A 12,471-nucleotide genomic window follows, 5' to 3' on the forward strand; every position below is an offset into this window, starting at 1 on the left:
ATAAGCCCAAAGATCTTACCAACTGATTTATCTACACACATTTGATCTTAGCTTAAGGCAGAAAGTCAATCACCTACTATTTACCTATAGAAGTGTGTTGGTGCAATGTAGTAGTAGGATATTACCATCATGTTGTGTTTTATTTAATAGAGCTGAAGATGATATGTACTGTATAATTTAGCTTCCGATTCAGACACTTCCCACCCTCCACTGACTGAGAGGAAACAGGGAACACATCTGTCAAATGCACTGACAATTTTACACTTTTTTTTCTTCCTAAACATGTCAAGTTTTGGACTTCAGATCAATGAACAAAAATCAGAGCATCAACTGAGAGCTTACATCATCTGGGAAGAGGTGAAGCCGTTGCATCATGGTCCTTCTAGTGAGGTTTTTGGGGAGCATCCCGTACACAGCCAGTTTAATGATCTGTTGAGCAAAAAAGGTCAAGTCTTAAATATACTGACAGGCCAGAGAATTGGCCACTGTTTCAGTCTCTCTAAAGGAAAAGTGAAGATTTCTGCCTCCACAATATTACAAGTAAACTGTAATCGTGGTCTAAGCCATTCTTCAAAACTTTGCCATTTCTATAAGGGACGCCATTTAGAATTAGATGTGTGAAGCCACAAACTTGCAGTGTAACAGTTTTTACTGGCCTTTTATCAAACAAAAAAATGTAATAAAGTATTCATTTAGCAGACACTTATCCACAGTGACTTACAAATGCAGAACAGTCTACGACAGATGCAGAATAACATAATATTCAAAATGTGTGCGTGTGTATATATATACACGCACACACATAATATATATATATATATATATATATATATATATACATACATACATACATACATACATACATACACACACACATACACACACACACACACACACACACACCGATCAGCCACAACATTAAAATCACCTGCCTAATATCATGTAGGCTGCCAAAACAGCTCTGACCCATCGAGGCATGGACTCCACAAGACCTCTGAAGGTGTCCTGTGGAATCTGGCACCGAGACATTAGCAGCAGATCCTTCAAGTACTGTAAGTTGCGAGGTGGGGCCTATATGGTCCAGCACATCCCATAGATGCTCAATCGGATTGGGATCTGGGGAATTTGGAGACCAAGTCAACACCTTGAACACTTTGTCATGTTCCTCAAACCATTCCTGAACAATTTTTGCAGTGTGGCAGGGTGCATTATCCTGCTGAAAGAGGCCACTGCCATCAGGGAATACCGATGCCATGAAGGTCTGCAGCAATCTTTAGGTAAGTGGTACGTGTCAAAGTAACATCCACATGAATGCCAGGACCCAAGTTTTCCCAGCAGAACATTGCCTAGAGCATCACACTGCCTCTGCCGGCCTGCCTTCTTCCCATAGTGCACCCTGCTGCCATCTCTTCCCTAGGTAAACGACGCACACGCAACCGGTTGTCCACATGATCTAAAAGAAAACTTGATTTATCAGACCAGGCCACCTTCTTCCATTGCTCCATGGTCCAGTTCTGATGCTCACGTCCCCATTGTAGGCACTTTTGGGGGCAGACAGGGGTCAGCATGGGCACTCTGACCAGTCTGCGGCTATGCAGCCCCATACGCAACAAGCTGTGATGCACTGTGTGTTCTTACACCTTTCTATTATGGCCAGCATTACGTTTTTCAGCAATTTATGCTACAGTAGCTCTTCTGTGGGATCGGACCAGACGGGCTAGCCTTAACTCCCCACGTGTATCAATCAGCCTTGGGCTCCCATGACCCTGTTGCCGGTTCACCGGTTGTCCTTCCTTGGACCACTTTTGGTAGGTACAAACCACTGCATACCGGGAACACCCCACAAGACCTGCAGTTTTGGAGATGCTCTGACCCAGTTGTCTAGCCATCACAATTTGGCCCTTGTCAAAGTCACTCAGATCCTTATGCTTGCCCATTTTTTCCTGCTTCAAACACATGAAATTAAAGAACTGACTGTTCACTTGCTGCCTAATATATCCCACCCCTTGACAGGTGCCATTGTAACGAGATAATAAATATTATTCACTTCACCTGTCAGTGGTTTTAATGTTGTGGATGATCAGTGTATAGTAATATATATATATATATATATATACACATACAGGTGCTGGTCATATAATTAGAATATCATCAAAAAGTTGATTTATTTCACTAATAATGAAACTTGTATATTATATTCATTCATTACACACAGACTGATATATTTCAAATGTTTATTTCTTTTAATTTTGATGATTATAACTGACAACTAAAGAAAATCCCAAATTCAGTATCTCAGAAAATTAGAATATTACTTAAGACCAATACAAAGAAAGGATTTTTAGAAATCTTGGCCAACTGAAAAGTATGAACATGAAAAGTATGAGCATGTACAGCACTCAATACTTAGTTGGGGCTCCTTTTGCCTGAATTACTGCAGCAATGCGGCATGGCATGGAGTCGATCAGTCTGTGGCACTGCTCAGGTGTTATGAGAGCCCAGGTTGCTCTGATAGTGGCCTTCAGCTCTTCTGCATTGTTGGGTCTGGCATATCGCATCTTCCTCTTCACAATACCCCATAGATTTTCTATGGGGTTAAGGTCAGGCGAGTTTGCTGGCCAATTAAGAACAGGGATACCATGGTCCTTAAACCAGATACTGGTTGCTTTGGCACTGTGTGCAGGTGCCAAATCCTGTTGGAAAATGAAATCTGCATCTCCATAAAGTTGGTCAGCAGCAGGAAGCATGAAGTGCTCTAAAACTTCCTGGTATATGGCTGCGTTGACCTTGGACCTCAGAAAACACAGTGGACCAACACCAGCAGATGACATGGCACCCCAAACCATCACTGACTGTGGAAACTTTACACTGGACCTCAAGCAACGTGGATTGTGTGCCTCTCCTCTCTTCCTCCAGACTCTGGGACCCTGATTTCCAAAGGAAATGCAAAATTTACTTTCATCTGAGAACATAACTTTGGACCACTCAGCAGCAGTCCAGTCCTTTTTGTCTTTAGCCCAGGCGAGACGCTTCAGACGCTGTCTGTTGTTCAAGAGTGGCTTGACACAAGGAATGCGACAGCTGAAACCCATGTCTTGCATACGTCTGTGCGTAGTGGTTCTCCCCCACATTTTTGAATGGGTTTTGTTTCACAATCCTCTCCAGGATGCGGTTATCCATATTGCTTGTACACTTTTTTCTACCACATCTTTTCCTTCCCTTCGCCTCTCTATTAATGTGCTTGGACACAGAGCTCTGTGAACAGCCAGCCTCTTTTGCAATGACCTTTTGTGTCTTGCCCTGCTTGTGCAACGTGTCAATGGTCATCTTTTGGACAACTGTCAAGTCAGCAGTCTTCCCCATGATTGTGTAGCGTACAGAACTAGACTGAGAGACCATTTAAAGGCCTTTGCAGGTGTTTTGAGTTAATTAGCTGATTAGAGTGTGGCACCAGGTGTCTTCAATATTGAACCTTTTCACAATATTCTAATTTTCTGAGATACTGAATTTGGGATTTTCCTTAGTTGTCAGTTATAATCATCAAAATTAAAAGAAATAAACATTTGAAATATATCAGTCTGTGTGTAATGAATGAATATAATATACAAGTTTCACTTTTTGAATGGAATTAGTGAAATAAATCAACTTTTTGATGATATTCTAATTATATGACCAGCACCTGTATGTATATATATATATATATATATTAGTGCATTCAGAAAGTATTCAGACCCCTTAATTTTTTTCACATTTTGTGATGTTGCAGCCTTATGTTAAAATGCTTTATATTATTTTATTTTTTTCAATCTACACTCCATACCCCAGAATGACAAAGCAAAATTCAGATTTTTGATAACTTTGCAAATTTATTAAAAAGAAAAAACTGAAATATCACACTGACATAAGTATTCAGACCCTTAACTCAGTACTTAGTTGAAGCACTTTTGGCAGCAATTACAGCCTCAAGTCTTTTTGGGTATGATGCGACAAGTTCTGCACACCTGGATTAGGAGATTTTCAGCCATTATTCTCTGCAGCTCCTCTCAAGCTCTGTCAGGTTGGATGGGGACCATCGGTGGATAGCAGTTTTCAGGTCTCTCCAGAGATGTTCTATTGGGTGCAAGTCCGGGCTCTGGCTGGGCCACTCAAGGACATTCACGGAGTTGTCCCGAAGCCACACTTACGTTGTCTTGGCTGTGTGCTTAGGGTCATTGTCCTGTTGGAAGGTGAACCTTCAGCCCAGTCCGAGGTCCTGAGTGCTCTGGACCAGGTTTTCATTATATCACTGTATTTTGCTGCGTTCAGCTTTCCTTCAACCCTGACCAGTCCCCCAGTCCCTGCCGCTGAAAAACATGCTACCACCACCATGCTTCACTATTGGGATGGTAATGCACAGGTGATGAGCGGTGCCTAGTTTCCTCCAGACAGGACACTTGGAATTAAGGCCAAACAGTTCAATCAGTGAATCTTGTTTCTCACAGTCTGAGAGTCCTTTAGGTGCTTTTTTGCTAATTCCAAGCAGGTTTTCTTGTGTCTTGCACTGAGGAGAGGCTTCCGTCTGGCCACTCTGCCATAAAGCCCAGATCGGTGGAGTGTTGCAGTAATGGTCGTCCTTCTGCAAGTTTCTTCCATCTCCACACATGATCTCTGGAGCTCAACCAGAATGACCATCAGGTTCTTGGTCACCTCTCTTACCAAGGCCCTTCTCCCCCGATTGCTCAGTTTGGCTGAGCAGCCAGCTCTAGGAATAGTCCTAGTTGTTCTAAATTTCTTCCATTTAAGAATTATGGAGGTCACTGTGCTCTTGAGAACCTTTAATCCAGCCAAAAAAAAAAAAAATGTGTAGCCTTTCCCTGATCTGTGCATAAACACAATCCAGTCTCTGAGCTCTGCAGGCAGTTCCTTTGACCTCATGGCTTGATTTTTGCTCTGATATACATTTTCAGCTGTGAGACATTATATAGACAGGTGTGTGCCTTTCCAAATTATGTCCAATCAATTGAATTGGTCACAGGTGGACTCCAATCAAAGTGTAGAAACCTCTCAAAGACAATCCAGAGAAATGGGATGCATCCGAGCTAAATATCAAGCATCAAAGCAAAGGGTCTGAATACTTATGACAATATGTTATTTCAGTTTTTTCTTTTTAATACATTTGCAAAGTTATCAAAAATCTGGTTTTTGCTTTGTCATTATGGGGAGTGTAGATTGATGTGAAAAAAAATAATTTAAAGCATTTTACCATAAGGCTGCAAGATAAAATGTAAAAAAAAAGAAAGGGGTCTGAATACTTTCTGAATGTAATATATGAATACACTTAATGTGTGTAATATATATATATATATATATATAGACCTACACTTTTATTTTATATTATTTTAATAATTATTTGAATTATTTGTTATGTCGTTATTTGAGGGAATTTCGGAGTAAATATTGATATATGTGTTTAATTAGATTGATTAATCAGCATGTCATGTAAATACCCCCCCACCAGAGCCACAACAGCATGGCATGCCTGTGATGTGTTAGTTGTACAAAATTAAAAAGTAAAGAGCCAATCATCCCCATGTCAAATTTGACATTTAAATATCCAAATCAAATGTTTTCAGAGAAAAAGAAAACTGTCAATATTTGCCAAACCTCACTTATACGAGGTAAACATTAAAAGAATGAACATCCGTCCCTTTACATAAACTACTGTGCCTACTGAATACACAAATAGACAACCATTTCTTCGAAATGTGAAATCTCCTCGCTTACAACATGCCAAACCAGCCCATCATTCTTTCATCAGGACAGTGTTCAACATTAATCAGGTTTTTTTCTGACTAGTAGATGGTTGATGGATGGAAGCTGTCTGGGGGCATTTTTCACAGCTCTGTCACCTTCCTCTGATCATTATCCACAATTATCCCTGATACATTCCCCCCTCGACTGGAATAACTCAGCCCAAGTCGAGCATTCATCTTGTTAATGATCCAGAGGACTGGAGAGGGGGAAAGCAGCCTGAATTTAAGTTGCTTTTTCTGGGCTATGGCGCAGCACCACAAGGCACGGTGCTTCTTCAGTTGTGTTATCCCGGGCCCTGTGCACAGGAGCTGACCAATTCAGGGTCAATCATCTGCGTACCTGGTAGGGCTGCACGATTATGACAAAAATAATAATTGTCGATTACTGCCCTTGATATTGTAATTGTGATTATTAATGATGATTATTTGATGAAATTACTGTGACGTCACTAAGCAGGCAACTGCTTCCGGGTTCTTCAGAATATCAGGTGGTTATGGGCTGCGCTGCAGTTTTTATTAAGCATTACATACTGTAATAATGTTTGTTAATGTTACTAAAGGTTATTATAAAGGTATATCTACAGTTTAAAAGTGAAGACATATGTAGGTCCTTTATGAACTATTGACGAAATCAGTTCAGTCAATATGCCTGTGTGTCATGTATGTATCATGTTGATGTACAGTGCAACCGGAAAGTATTCACAGCGCTTCACTTTTTCCACATTTTGTTATGTTACAGCCTTATTCCAAAATGGATTAAATTCATTATTTTCCTCAAAATTCTACAAACAATACCCCATAATGACAACGTGAAAGAAGCTTGTTTGAAATCTTTGCAAATTTATAAAAAAAATATATATATATTAAAAAAATAAAAAAATAAATAAATAAATAAATAAAAATAAATAAATAAAATAAATCACATGTACATAAGTATTCACAGCCTTTACCATGACACTCAAAATTGAGCTCAGGTGCATCCTGTTTCCACTGATTATCCTTAGATGTTTCTACAACTTGATTGGAGTCCACCTGTGGTAAATTCAGTTGATTGGACATGATTTGGAAAGGCACACACCTGTCTATATAAGGTCCCACAGTTAACAGTGCATGTCAGAGCACAAACTAAGCCATGAAGTCCAAGGAATTGTCTGTAGACCTCCGAGACAGGATTGTATCGAGGCACAGATCTGGAGAAGGGTACAGAAAAATTTCTGCAGCATTGAAGGTCCCAATGAGCACAGTGACCTTCATCATCTGCAAATGGAAGAAGTTTGGACCCACCAGGACTCTTCCTAGAGCTGGCCGCCCAGCCAAACTGAGCGATCAGGGGAGAAGGGCCTTAGTCAGGGAGGTGACCAAGAACCCGATGGTCACTCTGACAGAGCTCCAGCATTTCTCTGTGGAGAGAGAAGAACCTTCCAGAAGAACAACCATCTCTGCAGCACTCCACCAATCAGGCCTGTATGGTAGAGTGGCCAGATGGAAGACACTCCTCAGTAAAAGGCACATTACAGCCCACCTGGAGTTTGCCAAAAGGCACCTGAAGGACTCTCAGACCATGAGAAACAAAGATTGAACTCTCTGGCCTGAATGGCAAGCGTCATGTCTGGAGGAAACCAGGCACCGCTCATCACCTGGCCAACACCATCCCTACAGTGAAGCATGGTGGTGGCAGCATCATGCTGTGGGGATGTTTTTCAGCGGCAGGAACTGGGAGACTAGTCAGGATCGAGGGAAAGATGAATGCAGCAATGTACAGAGACAGCCTTGATGAAAACCTGCTCCAGAGCGCTCTGGACCTCAGACTGGGGCGAAGGTTTATCTTCCAACAGGACAACGACCTTAAGCACACAGCCAAGATAACAAAGGAGTGGCTACGGGACAACTCTGTGAATGTCCTTGAGTTGCCCAGCCAGAGCCCAGACTTGAACCCGATTGAACATCTCTGGAGAGATCTGAAAATGGCTGTGCACCGACGCTCCCCATCCAACCTGATGGAGCTTGAGAGGTCCTGCAAAGAAGAATGGGAGAAACTGCACAAAAATCGGTGTGCCAAGCTTGTAGCGTCATACTCAAAAAGACTTGAGGCTGTAATTGGTGCCAAAGGTGCTTCAACAAAGTATTGAGCAAAGGCTGTGAATACTTATGTACATGTGTTTTTTCATTTTTTTTATTTGTAATAAATTTGCAAAGATTTCAAACAAACTTCTTTCACGTTGTCATTATGGGGTATTGTTTGTAGAATTTTGAGGAAAATAATGAATTTAATCCATTTTGGAATAAGGCTGAAACATAACAAAATGTGGAAAAAGTGAAGCGCTGTGAATACTTTCTGGATGTACTGTATACACATCCTCACACATTTAACACACTTCCAAAGCCTGAAAAATGTGGCATAAAAATCAAAAACTTCCATCAGACATGCAATATGTGTCTTTGCAGCTTAAATTATTGGTCCCCATTCAGTAAATAATAATATTTGACATATTCAATAGTCAAACTGAACAGCCGATTTAGAGTGAACTTCCTTACTGCATTTAAAATCCTGTATTGTGATCTTGTTTATATAAGATCATCATTAGATCATATTTGGCCTCAAATCTGTCACAGTGGTTGCACTTTGGAAAGTAAGATCAGCCTGTTTGCGATTTTGTGCGATTCGTTAAAATTTAAATCTACCAACAGCAGTTGTGGGTCAAATGCGATAACAATGAAGATGGTCTGTGAAATTGTCCAAAACATCCAAAACAAGCTGACTTCAAAACAAGCCACTTTATAGCTGTTTAATACATAAATACAACTGTTATTCTTTTTAAATAAATTGTACATAAAAATCGAGGAACGCAAAAATATTCAAACTTATAAATGTCTGAAGCTGTAACTCACAGTTTGAGCCCTGCAGTTCAGCGAGAGCTCACTGACAGAGTTCTGCACTCACAAATGCTTTCATAATAAATATAGCAGTTTAAACAACACAATAAATCACTTATTTAGACCCTGCCTGTCCTTGATTATAATGGTCAGGATCGTTTTAGTTCACGGTAAATAAAACGGCGCAACATGCAACGAATTGAAAAGAATTCAAAATTGCTCAACTTTGTTCTACAGCTTCTTTTCGGGTGTCAGATGATGTTTCTTTAGCACTAATTTTCATGTGCCATCGCAAACCGAGATGAAATATACTGTAAAGCAAGTATCTGGATGTCAGACTATTAAAAACTTGCGCATAAGGATTGGTTGTCATTACTGATAGACTGATAGAGTGTACTGTAGACTCACTGCATCTCTGATTGGCCACTGCATTTTCATTGCTCAGCTTACACGACTGGGATTGGTTTGAAACTCAACCACTGCAAAATCACAATCTAAATAGAAACAATTAACGCAACAGGAGTAGACCTAAACTGAATAATCGTCAATTTTCACGATTACATAATGTGACTGCCGTAATCATAATAGCCATTCATTTTTCGATTAATTGTGCAGCCCTAGTTCCTGGACTGTTAGTTTGTAAAGTAACAGTCAAAGTTGTTCCAGAGGTATATTTTAAGAGTAGGTCAACACAAAGAGAGATGGGCTTATAATGACTGAAGCTGTAACTCACAGTTACACAGTTAGCACAGAGTTCTGCACTCACAAATGCTCTCATAATAAATATAGCTGTTTAAACAACACAATAAATCACTTATTTAGACCCTGCCTGTACCTTGATTATAATGGTCAGGATCGTTTTAGTTTACGGTAAATAAAACGGCGCAACATGCAACGAATTGAAAAGAATTCAAAATTGCTCAACTTTGTTCTACAGCTTCTTTTCGAGTGTCAGATGACACACAGTTTAAGAATTTTTTTTTTTCTTTTTTTCAGGTGCGTCAACAGTGGGTGACACTTGTAAAGGTTTATACTGCAAGGTGACAGGCCAGGATAAACATACAGGAAAGGATGCCGTTTTAATAATGTAGTGGTTTATGGGCCTTGAAAGAGCACTTTAAAATCCCTCTGAAGTTTACAGAGAAAACTATTTCTAAGTTGTGTGAAGGACAGACTAGGGAAAAAGTAGCAGAGATAAGCAGGAAAGAAAGAGTGATACTGATACGAGAATTAGGATATATGAGGTCTGTTTTCATGCTTGCCATTTATTTAACAAATCATGGGTGTCATGCATATAGTAAGAGAATACTTTGCAACTACCACTATCTGAAATTATTCAAACACAAATTATTGGGCATAATTTAATTTAATTAATAAATTCATTGTCAACTCCCTCCAAAGATGCAAGGCAATTTTAATGAAATTATAAACAGGTTTGTAACAATACAGGATTGTAAGTGATGTAGGGATGCCATTATTGTAGTAATTGCTGGGAACTCCAATTAGTTACAGAGAAATACGAATTTACGATTCAAAAGCCAAATTTAAAGACCAATACTCACAGCTGTAGGGTCTTTTTTGTGCATTTGGGCTGCGGTAAGTTGTTTGAATCCTCCAGGATAACTGTTAGATGAAAAGAGAAGATATTTAGATTTTAAATCAGATCTACAAATCACTTCCTAAATATTTTGGAAAGTAACATATTGTTTCAATTACATGCACCATGCATACTGTATATCAAACAGATTCTATCTCAAATTCCCTTTTGTTCCTTTGTCAGCGCAAAGAAAAAAAGCAGAGAGCATAGCCTAGATCACTGACTAAATGAAACACTATAAAGATGTATGTTCAATGTCTTCGGTGAGTAAAAGTGTGGAGGCAGAGAGGTTGGTTTACCCAGTGTGAGACGAATACACTTTCTGTTCCCATTTGTTTCCTGAGAAGGCAATGTGTCGGGTGTTCATGACCACCACATGATCTCCAATATCACCTAGGAAAAAGATATATGCGCATGATTAAATCTGCACACTCAACTTGAACTCTTAACATTGGTCTCCACTGAGGATCAATTAGGCATTTCTAGTGTAGGATCCATATAGATACTTTAGGTCATACCAGCTGAATCATACAGTAAAACATACACTAAGGACCTGAAATCTAATGAAGTGCTGATGGCAGCAGAAGGGTGCCAAAAATCTGAACACTTAAGCCACACTTAAAATGCATGAATATCTTTGCATTAGATAATGAAAAAAAAAAAAAACAATTATATATATATATATGTATATATATCAAGCAAGTGGCATTTATTTTGTACCACAAACACCCTTTTCAAGCAAAAATAATAATAATCTGAATCTAATATTATTGTTTTAAGTATTTGGACAATTCTGGTTTTTCAAACTTGGTGGAACATATATATAGTTAATGTGATTAACTACAACTGTGGTTACTCTACTAGGACACATGTGAAGATGAGGGGAAATGGCTTACTGACTGGCATACACTAAAAGTGACCAGTTGATTAAGTAATTACAAAAATTGCTATGAAAGAAAGTTCTGAGAAAAGCTGTTGCATCATTTGTTTACAAATACCATTTAGTTTGATATTTTGTTATTTAATGCAATGCAATTCAGATATTTTTGTGTCCAAAGTGAAAATAATTTTTGGGGCCACTGTATATTCCACTACACTGCACTTCAGAGGCAAAAAGCAGTAATTACAACAACTTGAACTATATATACAGTATATATATATATCTCATATATCCTTCCTAGCAGAATAACTGCACAGCCTGGAATGTTTATCATTTGGCCTGTTATGCTCATTCATCCTTCAGAGTGAGAGTTTCTTTAAAAACTCTCAGCATGTCTCAGGAAGGAAGCACCATAAGCTGGATCTGAGGAAGGTTTTCTCTCCTCTGTGCTGCTCCAGACTAATGTATCCTGACACCTTACATCTCATTTGAATTAGTTGCCATGCTAACAGCTCTTCACATTCAGAGCAAGGGGCAGAAATGTATTTCATGCCAGGAATTTAAGAGAACAAATTCTGACCACAGTTTGAGATAATAATTTTGCTTACTAATGATTTAATGTTTACATCTGCATAAAAACAACCTGATTTAAAAGGGCAAACTTTCATGCTAGATGTAAAAAAAAAAAAAAAAAAAAAAAAAAATGTATATAACTTTATAATTACCACTTAGCCTGTGCAAGTTACATGACATACACAGATCAGCCACAACATTAAAACCACCTGCCTAATATTGTGTAGGTCCCACTCGTGCTGCCAAAACAGCGCCAACCCGCATCTCAGTATAGCATTCTGAGATGATATTCTTCTCACCACAATTGTACAGAGCAGTCATCTGAGTTACTGTAGACTTTGTCAGTATGAACCAATCTGGCCATTCCTGTTGACCTCTCTCATCAACAAGTCATTTCCATATGCAGAACTGCCGCTCAATGGATGTTTTTTGAACCATTCGTAGTAAATTCTAGAGACTGTTGTGCGTGAAAATCCCAGGAGATCAGCAGTTACAGAAATACTCAAACCAGCCCGTCTGGCACCAACAATCATGCCACGGTCCAAATCACTGAGATCAAATTTTTTCCCATTCTGACGGTTGATGTGAACATTAACTGAAGCTCATGACCCGTATCTGCATGATTTTATGCACTGCACTGCTTCCACACGATTGGCTGATTAGATAATCGCATGGATGATTGTTGGTGCCAGATGGGCTGGTTTGAGTATTTCTGTAACTGCTGATCTCCTGGGATTTTCACACACAACAGTCTC

At 39.3% G+C, this 12,471-nt stretch overlaps 1 protein-coding gene across 1 annotated transcript in view; it reads right to left on the bottom strand.

The window, feature by feature from the left end:
- LOC127453438 (39S ribosomal protein L13, mitochondrial-like) overlaps positions 1 to 12,471 on the bottom strand; it is a 33,119-nt gene that overhangs the window by 19,426 nt on the left and 1,222 nt on the right. Inside the window, exons 3-5 of the mRNA XM_051719769.1 lie at positions 10,563 to 10,656; positions 10,229 to 10,289; positions 343 to 429 (exon numbers count right to left, since the gene is read on the bottom strand). Coding sequence (XP_051575729.1) covers positions 343 to 429; positions 10,229 to 10,289; positions 10,563 to 10,656 — 242 coding nt within the window. The remainder of the gene's footprint in view (positions 1 to 342; positions 430 to 10,228; positions 10,290 to 10,562; positions 10,657 to 12,471) is intronic.

The sequence above is a fragment of the Myxocyprinus asiaticus genome, chromosome 15 (genome assembly GCF_019703515.2).
Source record: "Myxocyprinus asiaticus isolate MX2 ecotype Aquarium Trade chromosome 15, UBuf_Myxa_2, whole genome shotgun sequence".
NCBI classification, from domain to species: domain Eukaryota; kingdom Metazoa; phylum Chordata; class Actinopteri; order Cypriniformes; family Catostomidae; genus Myxocyprinus; species Myxocyprinus asiaticus.